The sequence below is a fragment of the Neolamprologus brichardi genome, chromosome 10 (genome assembly GCF_056152115.1).
Source record: "Neolamprologus brichardi isolate AB-2024 chromosome 10, ASM5615211v1, whole genome shotgun sequence".
Lineage (NCBI taxonomy): Eukaryota > Metazoa > Chordata > Actinopteri > Cichliformes > Cichlidae > Neolamprologus > Neolamprologus brichardi.
Window position 1 is genome coordinate 18,586,096 of NC_142113.1, and position 24,664 is coordinate 18,610,759.

The following is a 24,664-nucleotide window of genomic DNA, read 5'->3' on the forward strand; positions in this document are numbered from 1 at the left end:
TTTGAAAAGTCTCAACAGGATCTTGAGCTTTATTATGAAAGGTTTATGTGGAACATAAACAAGCGGACACGCGATGGTGTTACCATCGTTGTTGCTAAACACATAAAAACAGGCGCTTGTCCGTTGGTAGTGTGGTTATATAAAATATAAGCGAAAGAGAAAACTTTAAGAAATTAATATAGCCACTACAGTGACCATCAAAACGGTGAAAAAATATTGCCGTAAACAGTTTATTTTGCGACACCACGAAACAAACGATAGCGTAAAATGAAACGATAGACGTATTTATATCATCATCCGATATATATCATTATATCGAACAGCCCTACTACTAGGCATGGTATAGTATATCCTCACATAGACTCAACACTCTCATTTTATAAATAAATAAATAAACAAAAAAAGTACAGAATCTCTTTAGGAGCTGATACAAAATGACATGTTTTCAACCAGCCACTCAAAAACTGCTTTGAAGCTAATGTGGCAACAGAGCACCATCTTTCATCTTCCACCAATACATGTGAGTATACATCTATAAGAAAACAACAAAAAGCATCGGGGAGCTTTAAACATCTCATAGAACTTGCCACACAAAATGCACTTTCTTAATATGCACTTTGCGTTTTCCCTGAAGAAGAGTGCAGATGGCCGTTTATTACAAGCTGATACGTCAGCCACATACAGCAGCTCCATGCAGCAACATCAACACTGTTCTCATCCCTCTCACTTTTTTTCTTCTCACACATAAGCCATCCAATCACAGGTCTGACACACAGAAAACCGGAGAAAATAAACTGGGCTTAACGTCTGATTGAGAGTGCTTATCCGACGCGCTTATCTTGGGCCAGGGCTTGTAAGATTTCATGTTTCCCCAAACGATTTGCTCGTTTCTCACTTATCATGTTTCCCACTTGTAGTAGTAAACACGGGCCACATTTGGTTTGAATAAAGCAAATACGAATGTATTTATAGGCGTGTTTTTTTGTGTGTGTTGCATTAATGTATGCAATAACTTTGAGCCATAATGCACCAAATTAAAAATTAGGTATTCAGTACTTGTACCATTTCAGGACTTAATTTGGGTAAAGCCCTGTATGCATAAATATTTAGGCCCATGGGCAAAGAAGGCTTGTTTCCCATCAGTTAGTGTAATCCTGTCAAGGGTGCTGTGTGGGTAAGGTGACGAATTCCAATCAAGCATGTGCTGCCTCCAATTAAGCAAATAAGTGAAAGCTCTACATTTGCATTACATAAAAAAGAAATGCATTTAAAAAAGCAAAACAACTGCATTTTGGTTCTTGGTGCCAGGAGCTGTACCCTGGGCACGTTTTCCACAAAAATAAGCATGAATGTGCGTCTGTACATGCATCAAAGAGAAGCAAAGCTATTGAGCACTCCCATGTACCGGCTTGTCTGTTTCTATTAGCTCCGCCAGCAACCAAAGAGGGAGAGCTGCATAAAAGAGGAGTGAGAAAAGGCAAGATAAGACACTAATACCTGCTGAGATGTGTTTTTTTATGACAGCCACTACAAAGTCTCCAGTTCGCTGCAGACCAGTTCAGTGTGCCTTTTCCCGCCTCCTGACTCAAACCTTATCAAGTGCTAGCTTAAAACATACTGTGCACACACGCAGACAAGTGAGCGCAAACACTCGGACGCCGCTGTTAAAGTCGGCCAAAGCCAGCACACATACTCAGCATTCACAGGGCTAAAGGCTTTTAAACAATTCATTGCGAAATGTCTTGTAGGTCTTAGTCATTCGCACTCTCGCTCGATTCGTCACCAACACACAGCAGTAGCAGCAATTCACATGAATGACAGCATGAGTAAACACAAAGAAAAGAGAAAAGAGAGAGAGAAGGGAGGAGATAACAGGAAGAGAACTGCAGGGATGCGGAGAGTCTTCCCAAAATAATCCAATAATAATGAGCCACCATTTCATTAGCATTTGAGTAGCCTGTAAAAGAAAAAAAATGATTTTTCAGAAGTCTGTTTACTGGAGCAGAAGTGAGGGGAAAAAAGAGCTTTAACAGAAGAAGAGATCAAGAGTGGAAAGGGAGATGGAAATAAAGTGAGGTCAGATGTCACCAACAGGACACAAAGGAAAAACTGCAGAAAGAGTAACAGTGTGAATGTTTGCTTGGGGGAAATGACAGATAAAGAGAGAAGACAGACAAATACAGCGGACTCTTTTCAGCACAGCGGACAGCTCCTGCTCTCTCTGCTGACAGATACACTGACTAAGAGAAGCTGCATTGGAAATCCTTCATTTGGGCGGAAAAATTCATTGACAAACAGCTGAAGCTGCAACTGCACTAATTGCTGTATTAATACCACCAGGATCTTTTCAAGGTCTAAAAGTGCATGGCGGCAAAATACGACCAAAGATGCGAAAGCCCCGCTCTTTATAGGAGCCGCCGCAGCAGAGCAGAGCCATACTCAGCACGGCTGATGTTATATTCAGGAAGAAAAAAAAATCCAGGTCAGAAAGATGTGCACGTACGCACACACACTGCAGGGATTGGAGGATTGCAGCCAAGTGATCGCAAAGCTGACTTCATCCAACTGCAGTTTAAAATGTCTGCCACCTGATTGGCTAAAGAGGCTTAGTAACGGATCTTGCAATAAGCCTTGTCACATGCTATTGGGTAACAAACAAAAACAAAACGAAAACTTTTTTTTTTTTTTGCTCTTTCATGTTATAGATCACGCCCTGATACTCTTTCACAAACACATTATTAAAAACCACATTTCCGATTCAAAAAGCTATAAAAAAAAAATCACACTGAAATGATGCAGTACTGAGTAGTAAGTATAGCCGTAACAGTAGCTCAGACTTTTGATTAAAGTTAGGCACAGCTCGTTTGGCTGTTTATCAGTGGGATCTTTAAAAAATGCTTTTTTAAGTTTATGTAATAAATTTGAAGACTAGGGAAGGCTGAGCGCCAATGAAAGTTTTAGATTTTTGGATTTTCTTCCAATAAAAGTCTGCTGCATGTTTTTTTTTTTTAATTTATTTATTTTAGCCAGGGAATTAAAAAAAGGAGTTGGATATTTACAATTAAAATGCATGTGCATCCCCTACATAAAACCATTTATCATAGAAATCTGAAAGCATGTGCTTGAGACTGACAGCGCTGAACTGCTAGAACCGTGCCTCTCAGCTAAAATAATAAGCCGATGCACTTTCTCATGAATAAATTTACATCTTTCTTTATACAACACAATTCAGTCGATGGCCTTTTCAGTTCAGTTTGCTCTTGTTGTTCGGTTGATCCCTTTCATCTAGTGTTAACTGGGTCCTAGACCCAGGAATAAATAAGTAGGACGCAAAGAAAAAAGAAAAAAGTGGTATAGTTATTTCGTGCTATTGTTGGGAGCGGCAGCCACCCTCAGAAACATATCCTTTCTACAAAGACGTGTATAAAGTCAAACAGCTGCACTTTAAATCTATAGTGTAGTCGTCTAACCGTTTGCTTGGCAAGTGGCAGGTTGCTCGTTCGATTCCAGCCATAGACGCAAATCCTTTTGGGATTGTGTCAGAAAGGGCATCTGGAGTAAAAACTCTGCCAAATCAAACACGCGTCACCACCTGCTGTGGCAACCCCATGTGACAATGGAGCAGCCAATGACACTTTATTCTGTACTGAAGGAACTGACTATACAATTTAAAAAAATTAGTGTGTGTCTTTCAGGCGTAGCCTCCAGAGTGGCGTCATCTGAGAAATTCGAGGTTCGTAGTCGTTCCGAGTTCTTCTACGCTGGTTGTGTTTTTATTTACCTTTGTGATAAAGCTGCAAAACTGTGACACCATAAGGACTGCTCTCCACCTAATACCACGAGAGAGGTGAAAAGCTTGTCATGTTCATAGAAAATATCAGATCAAGTATTTTAAGTGAACTGTAATCAAGAGGCAGCACCAGAATGTAAACTGACTTTTAAGTTAATCAAGTTAATGATGGCAATTAAGGCAATCAGCTGCCTTTTGAGCTGCTTGTTTTTGTAAAAGAAATGTTTTTTCACAGAATGGCAACAGCGTTAGCTTCATCATTTCTGGAAAGTACAGATCAATAAGTCGTTAAATAAATATGCCAGAGTCACCACGTGTTGCACTTAGCTTTGCTCATTTAACACCTGAAACCAAAGGAATGAATGAACACGGGTGTAACTTCTTCATAGACTCTGGAGACAACCTAAGAGCTGCAGTAAGGAAGCACTGCCTGGGCCTTTTACCAGAACACAACTTTTATGATTTATGTGTTAAGGCCAAAAAAAATAAAAAAAATAAAATAAAATGCCTGGAAGTCAGGAGTGGGAGAGAGAAAAAGTATCTAAAGTAGAAAGGCTCAAAGAGAGAAAAAATAGAAAGGGCCAAGGAGAGAAGTGAAATCAAGGACATGTTCTCACCGTGGGAAGGACTGCATCAAACAAATGAGAGATGCTGCTGAAGCCGGATGAAAGCATTAGTTAAACCGTGAGGTGCTGAAGTGGAACTTTAAGGACCCATCTTTCAGCATTTTTCTCCTCTTCCACTTGGAAACAGCAGATTCTGTCTAGGAACTAATGTAACTTAATTTCTCTTTTCAGTTTTTCCTCAAGACAGGAAGTAACAAGGGCATGCTTGTGCGTTATGTCATGGGAGCCTCAGAAGGAAGCACTCGAGGCTTGCGTTCTGTACTTTAACAAGGCCTTTCGCAACTTGTCTCCTGATTTCACTCAAAATGTGATAATTTCAAAGCTGAGAGGAAGTGAAGTCCTACAGGGCATCCAGCGTGTTGCTTACACCTCACTGGGTGTAAGTCACTATGTGCTCCTTGTTCTTTCTCAGCCTCCGCAAGGAATGATTGATCAGAGCAACTTGTTTGCAGTATGCAAGTAGTCTGGCGTTTTCTATCTGCAAGTGTGTGTTTCTTCTTGGCTCCATATTCAGTTATGTGATGATTGCCTTTTTACGGAATGTGTTTGAGTGTGTGCATCTTTGTGTGTGTGTGTGTGTGTGTGTGTGTGTGTGTGTGTGTGTGTGTGTGAGATGAGGCTGCTGTAGACTAGCTGATGTTAAGTTCAAAGATCACTAGATAAGCCCAGCAGACCTGCCTCGCATCAAGCTGGTGGCAATTCAGGATCGCTAATCTGTTTGCTTGGTTTGGTTTGTCATGCATGCACTACATCAGATAGGATGTGTGCATGCACGGTGTGTGTGTGAGTATTCACACACACACAAACGCACGCCTCTGTGCATGTTCGCCATCAGCTGAAACAATGGAGAGTACTGTTCCATTGAACCGCAGTTGATGGAGGATAAGAGCGGGAGCAAGCAGCTCCACTGGGTCTCAGTAATCCATCATCATAAGACGCAGTCAGGAATGACACACTCAAATGCGCGCACACACAAAATACGGCTGAGGGGTTAGCGGACCATGATGTACTTTGCGTTATTGTACAAAAAAAAAGAAAGAAGAGACCACACACAGTGTGCACAAACACCCACACACCCAAGATAATCAAAAGTCAAGCCAGACAATTACAAAACTGAACACAAAGAAGCCAAATTTGCTGAAGCCAAACTCGGCTCTGACGTATTTTATTATATAATTATTCTCTAACAATTCCAAAATGTGCTTTTTAATAAAAGACGGCCAAAAGAATGAGCTCAGGCCTCAACCACACATCTGTTAGGCTGGTGCTGTACCGCAGTACAGGCCTGTCACTACATCAGCTTTACTTCAGACTCGTCCTCCACGCTGGACAGTGGTGAACACGAGGCGTTTGAAGTAAAACAAAAACAGCGGTAAGAGAGAAGCAGTTGTCAGAAGCTCGTGCTTTGGAAATAAAACCTTGAAAGACAACCAATTGAAGTTTGTGCTCGTGTTGATCATTTTAGATTCAAATCAAGTCAGCTTTGGCCAGTTCTTTTTTTTTTTTTTTTTAAATAACCCATGTTTTCAAGTCATCTCCTTCTGTCTTTTGCATTATTTGCATGCCTTTTAGGGGATTTAATACATTAATACTTTATCTCTCATAGCTTCAATTTATCTGATGACTTCTGTTTTGGTGCATGCCATCATCCTGGAGGATATTTTCTTGGATGCTATTAGATAACTAATGGATGTGTGAGCAAGCTAGAAAGACCTAATCAAAAGACTTAACTTTGAGATGTAAAGAAGGGCAACTAGAACCAGAAAATATGAGCTGCAGTTACATTTAAAAACATCTAAAAACTACATACGCAACAACGTTTATGAAAAAACTTGTGGTTTTAAGTTAACCAGAAATGCCTTCCTTACACACAAAATATATTCAAAATGTAACCATTTTTACTTTTGAAACCAATTACAAAACCACTATTTAAGTCATTTTCTTTACTCTATTTAGTAATATTTACATAACAAGTCATCCACCACTACACATATGGATTTGTTTATTAGTAAACAAATCGAGGAAAGTAATTAATAAATGTCTCACTGTAGCTGCCATTAGGTTCCCAATTCCAGTCTAACTACAATGAAATAATATTAAGCTTTCAAAACTATAACTGCACATACACAAAATGTTTAAGTGTTGGTTATTATAAAGTTACAAAAATATAAAACCCCAGATAATGATCTCATGAATGCCAAATTCACTCACACACACAAACTATTTCCGATCAAAAGGTCATATCAACACAAAATCCATTCTCAAAAATCACAGAGCCATGCCAGCATGTACGCTCTCTTTGCCAAAAAGGCCTCACACTTGAAATAAGAGAGTAAACACACGGAAAGATTATGATTTTTAAAAAAGAAAAAAAAGAAAAACTGCAGTGACTAACATTATGTCATGGGAGGAATAACTCCTGGCAGGAGTCAGCAGTGACATTCAAATACAGACATCTCATGAATCATTTGTAGCAGCTTTGGAGATAAACATTTCAGTGCAATTCCAGTTCCTTAGGCAAGCAACAAAATCACATTTTAGGTACCCATCCATCCATCTATCTGACTATCTATGCACACACACACACACACACACACACACACACACACACACACACACACACACACACACACACACACTCTCTCTCTCTCTCTCTCTCTCTCACAAATCGATGTCTGTATGATTCTTGTCAGCAATGCCAGATTAGTTCATTTAGGTCACTGTGCAACTGGGAATGAAACAATTTCCATGCGTGACCCCCACGGTACAATGCACAGGGTGAGACTCAGCCATCTATTGAATCCATACAACTTGATTATAAGAGCCTCCATCTCTGCACTCAGATAAAATAATCCAACCCTTACTCTGAGCTGACCGCATTCAGAGCTTGAATGTGGCGAGTGCAGGGTAAGGGGTCAGTAGTGATACAGTGATATAGAGGGGTGGGTTGGTGAGGCACAGGGGCTTTTGGAGGTTAGTACAGTGAGTCACCAACACTGTCAGATATTGGCTTCAAAATGATTTCTTGTACCTCTCTCCTCGAGGGTTTCCGAGTGTGAAAGTGCCTGAAGGAGGGGTCAGGATAAACGATGACATAGTGCTACAGGATCATGGTTGTCCTGCTGATATCAGAAACGAACATTTCTACATGTGGTCACGTCTTATTTGAATAACTGGTTTGTGTCATTTTACTCATAAATACCAAAAACTTATAAATGTCAATTATAACATAAATATGTTTTTTTTCTCTCCAATATTTATTTGTACAACTAGTCATAGTTAATTTAATTCAACCAGTACATGCCAGTGCTTCAGTATTGTTTACTTCATGATGTTAGTTGTTGGCTGGTTACTAGGCAACATCTTGATGTCATAATATATCATGGATTATTTAAGTTTTGGGGATAATTAATGAGATGACACTGCTATGGAATTAAAATGATACAACACAAGATGTTACAGGTGCATAAACGCTACAAACGGTTCTCTTTAGCCTATTGGGAAATGGTTGCTAGGCAACATGATGACGTTTCTTCAGTGCCTGAACTTAATTTCATTATAAAAGAAATGTGTAAACTTTATAATTCCTCCAAATTGCATTAAGCTGCAGGATCATCTTCTCTCCCTGAAACAACTGAAAATAAAGTGCTCTTTAACTATAAATAATTAATTGTAAACAGTTAGTTATAAATAATTCACTGGAAATGAACCGCTCTACAACCACCTTTATGTGACATATTTTACCTTCCCAAACAAAAGCAACTGCAACAGATTTATATAACAATGTCAGGTTTTTAAATCATTTCCCAGCATGTTTACGGGACATTGGTGCTTTTCTCCTTGTAATTGCATTGATGCTTTGCTCATACTGAGACTGCTAGCTAGTTCTGTGTTCCTTCTAGCTTTAGCTTTGACCATTTTCCCCTTGCTAGCTTCTTTAAAGTGTTCATATTTAGTTGTGTGAAGGTGATTTGAGTGACTGGGTTTATTGTTAGGAGTATTTTCATGACGGTGGTCCTCCCATGGTTTACTTTGGCAAACTTTATGAGGCGCTTCAATGCTAATTACATGTTGTGTGGCTGTGAGTGTGCGTCTGAAACCAAATTTCTGCTGAAAAATAAATAAATAAAATGGCACACCCAGCTTAGTTGAAAACTGGCTTTTATTTTCTCAGGTTAAAACAAATGAGTGATTTTTTTTATGCATTTTCTTTACTTATTTGATTTAAGTCACATAACACAGTTTTTTCTTTTTATATGCTTTGTAAAAGGTCTTATGACAGCACAGCTTTTTTTTAGATGTGATAATTTAGCACTTTACCATCACAAACACTACTCCACATGCTGTTAAGAGTTTCAGTGGATTTTGAGCCTTTTGTGACATGGTTTATTTTTTCTCAATTACTATGAAATAGGTTTAGTAATGTCACACAGATGCTTCTAGCTAAGGGCACGATGGGCTTTACAAACATCTTGTTCTCCATCAATCATTAGTTCTTCTCTTCCATCCTATGGAGAAATACCGAAACATCAGCACCTTTTCAACTTTTGATTGGTGGGCAAATACAGAGGTCAGGCAAAACAGGCCACACTGTCATGAAGCGTTTACAGAGGTGTTCAATTAAGTCTGTTAAATTCAAAGATGTACCAGGTTTTGCATCTTTTCTGACTGGCTGCTGGGCACCGAGAGTGAGCCTGCCACTGTCTTTGTTTTAACTTTTTAATTAGATGTGTGCTATATATATTATCTGTAATATTCTTGTGTACTTGTATGGAAGAACTGCCTCAAATGAGCAGCATAACAACAAAAATAAGCTCTTTATCTAATGAGCAGTCTAAGAAAAGCCATTATTTATACTTAAATGTAAACTGGAGGAGTAGACTTTCAGTGAAGCTATGACATTTTTTTTTAACTTTACCCACTGACTATCCTGCTTTTAATGCAACTACTGCAAGAGCATTGATTATAGCAGCATTTGTGATTTAACACACACATATACACCCTGATATGCTTCAGAGGGTTTGTTTTGCATGTGCTTACAGTTTCTCTGTTCCAGAGAATAAATAGAGTGAGGCTGATTTTTGTAGTAACTGCTGTTTTTGAGGCTGAGGTTATTATAGTTAACTAAAACTAACTGAAATGATTTTTTGAATTTGGAAAAGCACAAAAAGAAAATCCTTAGTTTTAGTTTTTATTAGTTTGGTAAAAATGTTACAACCTGTCTGATGAGGCACTGATTTCAAGACATTCTGTGTTTTTATTGCAATACCTAAATTTTGACTCTGACACTGATGACTAATAAAACCTCATCTAAAATAAGGAAATCAATAGGAAAATCAACTCTGGATTAAAATGATTCTCCTCGTAAGTCCAGTTGATCCTACACCTCAATGGACACAGAACAGCTGATTAAGAGGGCCGATTGTGTAAATATACGCTCCACGTAGCACCTACTCCAAGCACCTGCACTGGAAAGACACCACATGTCAGATTTGTCATGGCCCGAAATGCTTTCTTATCAGTTGTCGACACTACTGACTGATATCCAGCCCACCTACACAATGTTATTGCCAAATAAGGACTCTACAGTAGATTATGATACTGTTCTTATTTCCCTTGATGATATGAACCACGGCTCACACTCCTAACTTCATTTTGTGAGCCAAAACCAGTGCTGCTACGCTAACGGCATCACCTCCACAAAAAAGGAAGACACACACAAAAAAAGCATACAGTGTCACTGTGGCCTGAGTAACTAGTGTTCTTATTCTTACTTAGGAAAAAAACAAGTTTTAAGTCTAATATATATACACTATTTCAAGTCTATGTCATGTGGTGGCCATGTCGTCCTGATATGTTCTTCACTCACAGTGTAACAGGGTGGAAAGCAAAAGGCAGACAATGATTTGCTGTGATGCAGAGCAGAACTACTAACCAGTGTAATGTGGTGTTAAATGACAACTTCTGACACCGTTTTCAGGCTGTAGGGGATGCACGAACATACCTCAGAGATCCTAGATATCTAATATAGAATACTAAAATTACACACACACACACTACAAACTTGGCAATAATCAACCGTCGGCCACTGCAGTATGCAGCATGATGAATAGGTACACAGTTAGCTATACTTCCAGTAAGGCAAGTGTGTGTGTGTGCGTGTGCGTGTGTGTTTAGAGCCAAGGGAGTGAGGCGAAGTAGGCCAGCATGAATATAAAATCACCCCTGCCAGGGAATGATGTGGGCTACAAAAAGGAAGAGAGCAGAGTGTGTGTGTGTGTGTGTGTGTGTGTGTGTGTGTGTGTGTGTGTGTGTGTGTGTGTGTGTGTGTGTGTGTTGCCAGAGAAAATGTGCAGATGAAGGTGTAGGAAACTAAAGCAGGGGTTCTGTAGGAACACTCATTTCTCCTCTTTCTGGGATGTTGGGGGCGCACACCAGGTAAAACCAGGTAAATCAAACAAAGCAGCTTGTTATAATTTTGGAGATTTCTGCATTGTCATTGTGCCAGATGTAAATGCACGCACACACACGCATACACCGATGCAAAACAAACAAGATTCTCAACAGTGTTTTTGATCCCAATGTTTTGTATTAAGATGACATAGGAATTATATTGTTATGGCCCCTCCCATGTCACTACAATCACACGCAGACAATGCACACTTTTGGGGGAGAAAAAAAACAAAAAAAACAAAAACACAAAACACAATAGAGGCAGACACAAAAGCATGAAGCAGCCAGACACACAGACACAATGGTGTTGAAGCAAGGAGCACAGCAGAGGACAACCAGAACAATCGAGAACATATGCTTCCTGGAGCTCTTAATGTGAAGCTGTGAAAATGAATAATGCATTAGGCCAGAGAAAAAAAGCTGATATTAAATTAATCAATTAATATTTTATATCTTAAGGAATTTAAGAGAAATCTCAAAGTCCAGCTGGTTACACTTTTACAAATGCAAAGGGACGAGTTGGTTATCTTTGGTTAAGTACTTTACACAGTATTAATATGCGGACTTTACTTCTACTCATGGATACTTTTGATGCAGCGAATTACTAACAGGGCTGAGTGTTTCAGGTTTTTAGTGATTTCTGAATAGATCTACGTCACAATTACACCTAAACTAATAACACACAAACAGCTGCCCTTTTAATGTCTTTATTGAAAACCTTGGGTCGTCAATCACAGCGCAGACTGGAAAAAGTAACTGAACCTCTGTGCTAATGACTTTGCTAATGATGCGAATCATGTGTTGAATCACATTTTAGATTTGCTGAAGTGTACTCAGTGTTCAGTCCTTAACCTAACAAATCTCATATTAGCATATTGAGGCATTAAAAAAAATCAATAAAAGATGAATTATTTATGAGTGGTAATTATAACAAATTCAATCAAAAAATTATCAAGATTGATAATGGAGCCTTAAAGCATACAGCAAACACGGAAGGTGACTGTTCGGTTCAAAAGCGATTACATTTTCAGCTCGATAATTGCCAACAAGCATGTGCTTCCCTTATGCAATTCATTCATAATTCATAAAACCTGCTCTTGCTTAATTAAGACCCCTATGCCGATGGTGTTTTAAAGAAATCAAACACAAGACATAAAATCCCTTCTATGACAATTTATAGCATTGCAGGTAAAAGCCAGGCCTGAGCGCCTTATGTCATCTCCCTATTGCACTTCTCTTTCATCTGCAGTTGCATTTACAAAAACCTAGCAACAGTAGGTAAGAGGTGATGACAGGACAACACAAAGTCTCCCTCCAGACCTTCTAATGCTCAAAGACGAGAAGACGGAGAAAGTATTCCGAGAAAAAGAACCAGTGAGGGGTGGCGCTGCAGACAGCTCCATTACCTAATCATAAAAGGGATCATCTACATTCATCCAACGGCCGCTTCACCCAGCCAGGGAGCCAAAGAGCGAGACGAGATTACACCAGTGGGTAAGGGGAAGTGGATGTGCTTAGAGGAGATGAACAATCTAGAGGGATGGAGGAAGTGACAGAGAAGCCACTTCCTCCCTCCTCCCCACCAAACCTCTGCCCCTCGTTTTCTTCCCAATCCCAGAAGACACGCTCACCCAAATCTTACACGGCTTATCCTTGGAAAAACCCCGCATCTGGAAATAGCTGCTAACGAAGGATGAGAAGGAATTTAGAGAAGCGAAGCAGAATTTAGGAGCCTTAAGACAGAGAGGTGAACGTTTTTAGCCCGGGTGCCTAATACACACGCATACAAATCAGTCTGGTTCGAGTTTAGCGCAAATCGTGTTTTAATTCAAGCTAAAAAGGCTGAAAAAGAAATGATAATGAAAGCGGGCCTCAGCATTATGCCTTAAAAGAGATTCTTTGGTTCAGAAGCAGATCATTCTGGAGGAGCTTGGTAATAAGAGGATTTGGGAGCGGCAAGGTTTGTAGTTTAATGGACAACCTGACATTTATATTTCTAATTGGGTAGTTTCCTTCCCCAGAAATTTGAAACACTGTGAAAAGAGTTTGTAGATTTGTCCGGACTGCGGGAGAATCTGAGAGATGCAGATCTCGGCTCTGGAAGAACGCTAGCCATGCTAACAAAGTAGTACAAGTTAATTGCACGCTGTGACAAGTGATCAATGAAGAAAAATGGCCAATTAAAAGTTGAAATGTGAGCGAAGCCCAAGTCTTACATTTTCCCTGGTTTATGGGACTCCCAACTACATTTCCCTGCTGTACCCAAAAGAGCAGAGGAAAGAGGAGAACGGTGATACCCACAGCATGATGAGGCTCCGCAGGGGGGCTGGAACTCATCAGACCCCCACAGAACATCATACAGCTGGACCTATGTTACACTCAAGAATAAAAGAGCACCTGAAGGACAATCACAAACTGAACCGCTCTGAATCCTTTTCATCATTTCTCACCCTATAGTTCACCATCTTTCTCCTTCCACCGCATTTTGTTCTTTTCTTTTTTAAAGTACAAGATGAGCATCCTTCCACATCATCGTTTTCCTCCTGGCTTTCACGCTCCCTGTCTCTCCTTTGGCTCATGCAGAGGTCAGGACAACCCAGCTGTGTGATAGATAGCAAAGTCATCCATGACCTTGCAGCAGAAGCCACACCTTCTGTCCTCTAGCTCTTCCTTACATAGGTGACACACACACACACACACACACACACACACACACACATATATATTTATATTGTATACTCATTTAGGGAAACAAAATAAGAGAGCGTTCATGCAGTGTTTTTGTCCAGCACTGTTTACATCGTTAGCTAACGCTGCTTACTGCCTGTGGACCCTAGGCACAAACTGGCAATCGTAAGCTTCTCTGCAGCTTTACAGCAGCTAATCTTTCCCAAAAATAACCACCTCAATATCATCTTGCAGAAGATGGGAAAACAGTTTTTGAAAAAACAAAGTGGAGCTGGCAGATTTAAAACATACGTGTGCATATCAGACAATATACACACCAATACTTATATTATATGACAGTCCAATATGGCCCAGCAGTACTGAACGGTTAAAAAAAAAAAAACAACAACTTTCAATCAGATCTTTGTCTTTGTGTCTTTAAAACTACTCACTATACTCAAAAGTCCATTTAACCCACGCTAGCAAGAGAGCACATGATTTAAATGACTGTTCAAGTCTGTTAGCTGATGCTTGTTAATACGCTCATCTCCACGGTTCTTCGAGCACCAGATGACGCATTGTTATTCCACCACGAGGCCATGCAAGAAGATCACAGTGCTGCAGGGAAATAGTTAACCTATGCCCTAGGTATGCAGCCACGGGGCACCCTTGAAAACGGTTCATTTAAACTGAGTTTTGTGCTGATGTCTCAAACCACCTCAGGGCAAAGTACAATGGCACAAAATGCATCTTGAAAATGGGTGACCTATTCCTTTACAAATCCATGAAGCATATATCAGCATGCTAGAGTCGCAGCGCACCAGACAGAGATTCAAAGACACAGAGCGAGTCTCTGTGATGCATTTGTTCCTCCATTTATAACCTCAATGAATGGATTGAAGTGTGCCTGTATTCACCTCGGTGTATTTTTATAATCAGGATGTGTCTGACTTGGTGTGCTGTGCCGAGTCTCGCTCTGCCGGCTGAGGACTCAGGATCAGGTGACCTTGGTGATTGTGGAACGTGTGGACAAGAATAATGAGACGTTTGCTAACAGAGAGTCAGTGGGACCACTGAGGAGGCTCAGGTGGGGATTGACACTGCCAGAAGATATTGCATCTGACCGAGAAGGATGGCAAAGGAGGAAAGGAAAAGCAAAGAAGGTGGCATAAAAACTAAGAGTGAGCCAGAGTGTGTCACCAATCATTTTCTATCCCAGATAAACACGCCGTTTTGATCCCAAAAAAAGCATTACAACTAGATAAAGCCGCCTATAAATAAGCCCAGCTGGTGCTGTACTGAGGCAGGGGGACTGACAGTATTGCCTGTAGATGCATTTGAAATATATGTCTCAGTTCTTCAAACAAAGAATAGATATGACAGTACGCTTCAGACAGACAAGTCACACATCAACACTCTTCTCTCTGTCAACAAGAATTGCTTCTCACCTGGCTTTCATCCACCAGCATCACAATGTGTCACACAAATAACCAGCGACTGGGTGGAAGAAGTGGCTGAACATTAACTGGAAAGATTTTGGGGTTAAAATCTACAGAACAAACAGTGCAGTGAGGCAAACGACAGGAAGTTCTTGGAAGGGGAAAACTCAACTGTGAAATGGGCCCAATCAAACAGACTGAAGTATCCCATCGTGGAGCGGGCTGCCCATAAGAGTGGTGCCTAAACTTTAAATTACTGCAACACCAGCTGAATATTTCCAGGTCAGCTGAAGAGATCTGGGTTCCCAGTTTTACTTGGGACCTAAAAATGTAAAACTACTCAGTAATTCTTAAGGATAGAAAAAAAAGCAAAAGATTAAATGAACGTCTGAAAAAATAAATCTGTTTACTGCTCCCCTCCCCTATTAATCATCTTATGATCCCACGGAAAGGGCCTCAACTCCCAGACTGAGAACCATTGATCTGTAAAATCTACATTAGGCGGTTTGATGTACATCTACTTACCTACAGACAGGTGACAAATTTAAGAGAAAGACTGAATAAATTAGAACACAAACACATCCATCATAGATGCCTCCACATAGGGCTCAGCGAGGTATGAAAATCACATGCTATGGACTTAACAATTGCCAGATTTCAAGTCAATCTTAACCCCAATGGGAGATACAATAAGTAAGAAAGTAACTCATCGCCTGTTCTGTACTTTAAGATATATTAAGCACATAAACAGGAGACTGACAAAGGCAGCTAGAGAGAGAGGGAGAGCAAAGAAACGCTGTGGAAGAGTGCTGTGTGAGAAGTCCGGAAGTGCAGAGCAACACCAGGTGGTGGAGCGTCTGGATGCAGGCAATCAAAGACCGGTGTTGCCTTGACAACTGTGATGCCTTGTTGATGATAATCGCTGAGCACCTAGCTGTCAGCACCCCCCACACCTAGTGAAGGTCTATTAGTCTATGTGTGTGGACTTATTAAAAGATTAAGAATAAACAAGGGCAGCACTGAAGTGTTCGGGCTCAAAGTTGATTTGAATTGCCATCTCTCAACTGTTCTTCTCTTTCTTTCTACACAGTTTCATGTCTCCGTACAGACCAAGGAGCATATCTGATACAGCAGACAGGCCCATCTGTTCACTCCAGCCGCAGTGGGATCTGATCAATAAAGCCCCGGTGGAGGAGAATGTGGCTGCTGTGGTCTCCCACACTGATTGGAATAATGGATCAGCTTTTGGGTCACAGTGGACTCATTGTACCAGCAGCATGACCACTGAGGTTTCCTGCCTCCACACCTCTTTGTTTCAACTCTTTTAATTAAGGAGCTGGGCAGCCGAATTCCCTAACAGGCTTAGCTATTGGCAGCCTTGCAACCAGAACTGATTGTTCAATTCAGGATTTAGCAAGTAAAGCTTTGTATGACCAACACACGCTGCTTTAATTTGTCAGCGTGTCGGGCCTAATGCAACACTCGCAAATAAACATTAAGGCCTCAAAAGCGGGTTATTTACATAAAATGATGCAGAGTGCATTTCAGCTGAATGCTCTGATGGGCTTTCACTGATCTGATGTGGACCAGTCCTGTCCTCTTCCGCTGCATCAGCTGGTGATTTTCTGAGCACATAGCCACTGCAGCATCCTACCACCTCCTCCTCCTCCACTCTCTCTTCTCCTCCCCCACCCTCCCTCAACCCCTCTCCACCTGCTTTTAAATGCATGGCGCTGCCCTGCCAACCTAGTCTATGCAGGCAGCATCACTCCTCTCAGTCCCTCCAGAGTGAAGGAGGAGGCTGTGGAACAGGATGGATGGTTATCAGCTTGTGCAACCCGGGGGGTTGTAAAAGAAGGAGACAAGATTGGAGTGAGCCAGCGAAAGCCCCTCTGCACTTCCCCGTAGTACCAATAATCGATTGGGGAGATGAGAGGCGACCTGAATCAGAATGGCTCACCACAGTCTGACTGAGATCAAAATGGTTTGGCTCAACTGTAGGCTGTCCTGCTCCAAGCATCCAGTGAGTTAACAGGCCGTCAGACTCGCTGCACTGTAATCGGGTAAAAAATTCATTATCAAGTCCTTATTATTCTAACTTCAAAAGAAAATCAATAATGATCAGACCCCCTCCTCCTCCTCTTCCCCATGCTAGATGCATGTAATATCATGCAGCACACGCCATCGCCTGATAGATGAAGGAGGGGGACACAGCCAACGCGCACACGTCCTATACCTCCCCCCAAAAGCATTAGTCTTCCAGACCTACATCGGCTGTACATTTTGCTCATCTGTTTCGTAACAGTACACACCAGTCATGGAAAAAAAAGAAGAAGAAAAAAAAAACCCAGCTGGATTAAATCCTCTGATCTAGGCCCTGCATCGCCGACACAAGCCTCCGATAGAGGGGTGAAGATGGAAGAGGGGTGGAAACGTATATGTGCTCCAGAAATAATGGCTGCTTGAAGCAGAGTAATATAAACCATTAACAGCTCCAAAGCCACCTATACACAAACGTATATGTGACTCCTTTGGGCTCGGGATGCAGGGCCCTGCCTCCAACAATAGGCCTGTGCATAATTTTGACCCATTCTCATACACACACACATTTGTCGATGGTAGCATAATGCTAGTCGGCCTTTGTCCGCGTTGGATCTGTTTGTTTTTGTGCTGCCAGGACGTGCACACATGCATGATTTTGCCCGTTTAGGGACACGAATGGAGTACGTTGTAGGGGTCCTGATGTTGTGCGCAACATTAAAACCACTCGCGGCTTGTTACAATCTGCCTATGCATCACTTCAGGGTACATATCGGGGTCAGGAGAATAGCCTGCATAGACTTTTTCAGTATCCCCCACAGTTTGACTGCGAATGTCTCCGGTTGTTGTAGCTACCGCAAACGGGTCATTTAGTCAACAATGGCCGGTGATTAGACTACCCTCAGAGCCTCGGTGGGGTCACATGCTTCATTCAACTTCTCTGGTCTTAAATATAACACACTATTATTTCTTACAGCGGCCTTGTTTCATTTAAAGGAAATAAAAGAGAAATATCAACCATCTCTCGAACAAACAAATGACATCATCCCCTGAAAGCCACACAACCAGGAGAGAGCGAAGCATCGTAAATAAAACATAGCGGGTTGGGGCGCAGCGACTGTGCTGTGCTCTATGGCTTCCTTTCAGCGTTTTCCAGGACTGCTCGGTCCTGCTCCCACTCACCAGGTTCAGCACCGTCTCCACGATGTCCCTGTTGCTAACCTCCCCGACCTGGATCAGGCCCACCAGCACGGCAAATTTCATCTGGATATTCCTTATCGGAACAGCGGGGTTGATCACCCCAGCCGGGAGGACCATAGAGCCGGCTGCAGACACCATCCTTTCCCCGGTGGTGCCGGAGCCAGCGCCCGCGGCGACCTGCTGCTGCTGCTGCGGTGGCGGCGGCTGCTGCGCGGAGGAGCCCGCCGGAGGATGGGACTCTCGGTCCGTGTCCGTGAGCGAAGAAGCAGAGCCCGGTGGTGCTGAAACCGGCTTCTCGCTCGACATTTCCCCTCGGAAACAGGGAGGAGAGGAGCGGTCGCCGCTGTCCCTCACACCTGCTCTACAAGCTCGGGCGTCTGCTGCTGCCGCCGAACAAAAACCATCCACTGCGCAGGTGAAACAAGGGGGAGCGGCGTTTGAAAAACTCTGGAAATTCACCCTATCCACCTGAAAATGTGTAGGGACTCATAGGTGTAGGAGAAAAAAATGATGGAGGCTTGACAGGAATGGAAACCTACGCTTCTCTCGCTTTCTCTCCTCTTTCTGTCTCTCTCCTCTCTCGCTCTCTCTCTCATTGGCAGGTTGCAGTCAGTGCGGTCGTGGAGGAGACAGCGCCATGTTAACGCCCCCTGTCTGCGGTAGCGCGCTTTAGCCGCGCATGCGCAGTGTGGGGATTTCTGGGAGGGTGCTGAAGTGGAATAACATGGAGCCATCCATGCATGGGTTCACACAGAGCACAGCACAGTCGAAATAACTGTGTTATTGTGAATTAAAAAATAAATAAATAAATAAAAAAAAAATATATATATATAAATATATATATATATATATATATATATATATATATATATATATATATATATATATATATATATATATATATATATAGTTTTACTTGTAAATATTTAATAGTGCGAGGGTGCGAACATGGATTAATGATGGAACTTTCATTACATTTCTGTAAGTAGCAGAAATAGGCTGGGTCAACTTCTCCACAGATGTATTTTGGGTGTAGTGCAGGGGTAAATCCAGATGGAGTTTAGGGCGCCTGGTTTCCAGACAGAGGCTGTTTATATATTCAGAAGCCATCCATTTGTCCCACTTACCTCTGTCCCCCAGTTCAGCTCTGGTGCCTTTGTTTATCCATTAAGCATCCCACTATTGTTCTCCTGACACTAATCTATTCTTGTGTGATTTTCTCATTTTCCCCGTTTTTTTATGTCGTCATCAACTGTCTTCCCCTTCAAGAAATTAATTTTGTCTTTTCACTTTCACACTTTCCTTAGCTCATCACCTCTCCATCCTTATTTTGCCTACTGGTTTGCAAAGCGTGGTCCTTACTATACTGCCTAACTTAAAATAATAATAATAATAATAATAATAATAGTAATAATAATAATAATAATAATAATAATAATAATACAGCTAATTGTTCTGATGTCTTTGTATGAGAGGAAATAAAGTAAAAAAAAACTTCTATTTTCACTTCTCTGTTTGTTTTTGTATCCCTTCTGGCTGAAACTAACAGAATGTGCAAATATTTGCCTGGAGATATGTTTACAATCAGTTGCCATGGAAACCGTTTTTCGTAATTGTACGTGGATTATCTTAAAATAATATAACATAATGTGTGTATGTGTGTGGGGGGGGGGCATTTAATTATGCATTAAATTAACATATATGACGGGTATTGCATACAATAATACAATAATTCAGCTGTCGGTGCTCTACTCAGGTTCAGGTGTGTTTATGAGAGAGGGACTAAAAACCTGAGCAGTAATAGAAGTGAATGTGTTTTGTGTCAAATTCAAAATGTTATATAGGCTATATATCTTCCATGGCTTCATTGTGTTTATGGCTCCTTCAGAAAGCTATAGTTATGACTTGATCCTTTATGAATCTTACCCTATATGATAGGGTATATCTGTATTTCTGTAACTCCTCCTAAACATGTCTGGATGAAACGTAATACTTAAGCTGCCTAGAGAACCAGATAGTGCTGTGTAATACTGCATTCTTTTGTATCTGTCGTATACTGAGTAAATACAGAGCCGGTATTGTGAATGCCAACACTTTTAATTTATAAAGCCAGCTTATGTAGGGAAGAGCAGTGTGGTGTGACTTATGCAAATTATGAACACATTTTAATGACCAGTAAGTTACTGTGATTTTTACATTCCATAAAAATTGGTCAACACAACAAAGCACTCCTTTCAGCTTACATAAAAATACATGAAAAGCTGAAAGGTAAATGTGCCTGTCCCTGAAGCTCTTTGGGTTGTTTAAATGACCTATAACTAAAATAGACATGACAGTCAACACAAAAAAGGTTATAGATGCATACTTTTACATTTCTGGAAAAAATTGTTTTTAACACAGTTCGGTGAGCTACATATTGTATTTAGAGGATAGGAACAAAATATCGATCCTATCATTCTAGTGTCGATCTGATACTGATATCAACATCTTTAGTTCTTTTGGAAAACATTTTTAAAACCCCCCAAATCCTTATAAATCACAGCTGATCTCAAAACGAACGTGTATGTTAGTTGTAAGTTGCTGTTTACAAATAAATTTTGCCAAAATGCAGTGACACTCGGGTGGGGTGTCACAAGAATATGATGTTGTGCATAACAAACAAACAGTGATGCTAATAGCGCCTGTACCATAGCATCCAAAGAAGAAGAAATATATGTAGCCTATTTATTACTCATTTCTTTGGTGTCCGTGGACTCTTTATTTTATTTTTTTTGCTACCTGACAGTAAACAGTAGTATAATGAAGATAAAAAGAAGAACATGATAAATTAACATACATGTCTGTGTTTTACACAGCAGCCGCAGGCCTGGAAAAAAAAACCCGCAGGGCAATTTTTTGCTAGTGTTTATGATTAGCAAATGATTAATGGTACAGAAACCGAAATGCACTTAGGATTAATAGGATGGGTTGGCAATACTAAACACATACACTCACCAGCCGCTTCATTAAGTACAGCTGTTCAGCTGCTCGGTCTAATCAGCCAGTCACATGGCAGCAAATCAATGCATTTGGGCATGTAGACATGGTCAGGGTAACCTGCTGCAATTCAAATGATAGAAAGGTGATTTCAGTCACTTTGAATGTGGCATGGTTGGTGGTGTCAAAAGGACTGGTTTGAGCATTTCAGAAAGCGCTCGTCTACTGGAATTTTCCTCACAACATTTACTGAGAATGGTCCGAAAAAGAGAAATTATCCAGTGAGCGGCAACTCTCTGGGTTTATGTCAGAAGTCTGAGGAGAATGGTCAGACTGCTTTGAGCTGATAGGAAAGCAGTAACAGTAACTCAAAAAGAAAATGCTTGTTATACCAAGGCATGTAGAAGAGTACAACACGAAGAAGCTTGAAGCAGAGGGCTACAACAACACCAGGTGACATTTAGAAATGGCATCAGGTTTTTATGATCAAATAGCTGTTAAGAAACCACTACTAAGGAAAAGCAACAAGCAAAAGAGATTTGTTTAGGCCAAGAAACACAAGGAATGGACATTAGACCAGTGGAAATCTGTGCTTTGGTCCAATGAGTCCAAATTTGAGATTTCTGGTTCCACCCACCGTATCTTTGTGCAACGCAGAAAAGGTGACCGGATGGTCTCGACATGCATGAAGGAGGAGGTGTGATGGTGTGGGGGGTGGTTTGCTGGTTACACTGTTGGGGATTGATTCAAAATTGAAGGTACACTGAAGCAGCATGACTACCACAGCATCCTGCAGCAACATGCCATCTCATCCGGTTTGCGTTTAGTTGAACCATCATTTATATTTCAACAGCACAATGACCACAAACACACCTCCAGGCTATGTAAGGGCCATTTGACTAAGGAGAGTGATGGAGTGCTGCACCAGATTGCCTGGCCTCCACAGTCACCTGACCTAAACCCAGTTGAGATGGTTTCGGGATGAGATGGACTGCAGAGTGAAGGCAAAAGGGGAGACAAGTGCTCAGAATTTCTGGGAACTCCTTCGAGACGGTTGGAAAGCCGTGTCAGGTAACAACCTCATGAAGCTCACCGAGGGAATGCCAAGAGTGTGGAAAGCAGTAATCAAAGCAAAGGGTGGCTGTTTTGAAGAATCTAAAATATAAAACATGTTTTGAGTTATTTCACATTTTCTTGTTTAATATATATATCCATCCACTGCTTTTACTCCTCGTTTTTTTAGAAAATCTAATGAGGCTTGATGTCAGGGCAAGCTGGAGATGCTATTAGCTCAAGTAAATTCATGACAATTCATGATGTTTTACGTGACTGGATGGCTTTTAATGCATGAATTCAAGTGTCAGTTTATGTACCCTTCTTGCAAATTGTTACCATTTCCATCAATTCAGTCGATGTCTCGGCTGCTTAACCGCGTCTGGATTTTATTCCTTTTAGGTTTTTTAGGTCATGCACTCATTTGAGTCTCTTTGAGCAGTGACTCACAGGTCCAGCCACAGCGTCTCACAAACACATAACTCACACACCTACACTATCCTCTGGTGGCTGAACAGACCGTGGCTACTGGCACCTGTGTGTGCACACATAAGCCTGTTTTACACTCCACGTGTTCTTCCAGAAGGCCACATCTGCCGGGTTGGATTTCCATTAACAAGGCAGCTATAGAGGCTGATTCATTACTCTTCTGGAGCATGTCTGAGTGTGTTTTCACAGAGGCCGCGATGTCTCTCGGATGTCTTGCTTCATATCTTGAGATGCTGACCGTTGACAGGAGTGGGAGCTGGGGGTGATGTGGGAGGGGCATTTTGTAATGGAGTGTGTGTGTGTGTGTGCACGCAAGTGTATTTCACACTGTGTGAAATCATTAAAGAATGTTACAGATGAACAGAGGCCATCATACACACCCCTCCCCCAACCCAATCTTCAGCAAAAAGGAGACAAGCGCACACACACACACTCCAACAAACGCACACTGCGTACAACAGTTGTATCTGTTACTAACTTCCCCACACTCAAGAGAAGCAATTTCTCAAACTAATACATGTGATTTTGCTCTTGGATGTGAACACACTTGGGTTCACACACACGCACACACAGATATACAACTACAATAGCAAGCTCTCTTTCTTTCTCTCTCACACACACGCGCACACACTTCTCTTTGTTTTCAGACAAAGGCTTGCTTTTTCAGCTTTGTCATGATTCCACAAAAGACTTCTTTGGGAGAAAGAGAGGTCTTAACCGGGATCTGGCTGGCGATTGGGTAAAAGCATTAACATTGTTCCCCTCTTTCGATCTTTCTCTCAGTCTCTCTCTCCCTCATCTGTCCTCCACCTCATGCCTTTCCTTCCCTCACCTCCAGCAGAGCTGCAGTACTTGCAGGCGGGCAGTTATTATCCTCTCTGTTCCGGTGTACCTTTGTAGAGATGTGTGGAGGTAGTGCCAGCGTCCTGTGTGGGCTGATGATCAGAGAGCTCGAGCTTCAGAGGGGACTGGGACTCAGTGAGGATCAGGCAGAGAGAGTGCAGAAGAGGTGATGTCTGTCAGGGAAGGTTTGATAAGCACATACAGGAGACAATACAGTTTGATTGTTAGGGATGATTCTTAGATTGATAATAGTTGCAGCTAGATTTGGTTTGACAGGAAACTACTATCAGCTGTTTGTCTTTAAAATCAGCGATTATTTATACAAAGTTGCATGAAAGTAATGCCACATTTTCAGTTTTTACTGGCTGTATGAGCCACTGCTTGTTGCCAGACTCAGTGTTATCTGTTCTATATGTAAAAGACTCTAAAGTCCACTTGGGCAAAAAATGAAAGAGAAAAATAAAATAGAGTAAATAAAAAACTTTGCAAAAAAATATAAAAAATCTAAATTTTCAAAACAAAAAAAATTGAAAAATTAATTAAATATAAATGAAAAATAAGTTAGAAAATGAAATGAAATGAAAGTGTTTATTGTCATGTGTCACAAGAGAAAAAGGCATTTCTCTGTGCAATGAAATTCTTTCTTTGCTGTCCACCCCCATATATACAATAGAAATAGAACATATAAATACAAATAGTACAAGTAAATAAATGAAGACAGAAAGGGAGACAAAATATGGAGATTTGAAACAGAGTTGTGTGCAAAAGAGCTATAGCTTAATATGCTGGCTTAATATGTAGGATGACCTGATGTGCAAAACAATTATTATTACTGTCAAAAATAGGTCAGCTGTTCAAGAATCTGATGGCACAAACGTCCAAATGCCACTTCCTGTTTGTCAGGAGAAGCCACTCAAGCCACATCACCACCAGTCACAAGATACAATCCATGTCAGGTAACATTCAGATAGACCAAGTCTCATTAATTAATAAGGTTTCCCAACGTCCTTCACCACTTTGTCTTTTAACTGTACAACAGTCCTTCCTTCTTTTTTCATTACTTATGTTTTTAAAATGTATTTTCTGAT

At 41.1% G+C, this 24,664-nt stretch overlaps 1 protein-coding gene across 14 annotated transcripts in view; it reads right to left on the reverse strand.

Annotated features, from left to right (window-relative positions):
• Positions 1-18,803, reverse strand: part of nbeaa (neurobeachin a) — a 98,901-nt gene extending 80,098 nt beyond the window's left edge. For all 14 annotated transcript variants that reach the window (XM_035911703.2, XM_087847346.1, XM_087847344.1 and 11 more), the window contains exon 1: positions 18,198-18,803. In XM_035911703.2, coding sequence (XP_035767596.2) covers positions 18,198-18,521 — 324 coding nt within the window. In that variant the 5' untranslated portion in view covers positions 18,522-18,803. The remainder of the gene's footprint in view (positions 1-18,197) is intronic.
• Positions 18,804-24,664: the final 5,861 nt, after the last annotated feature.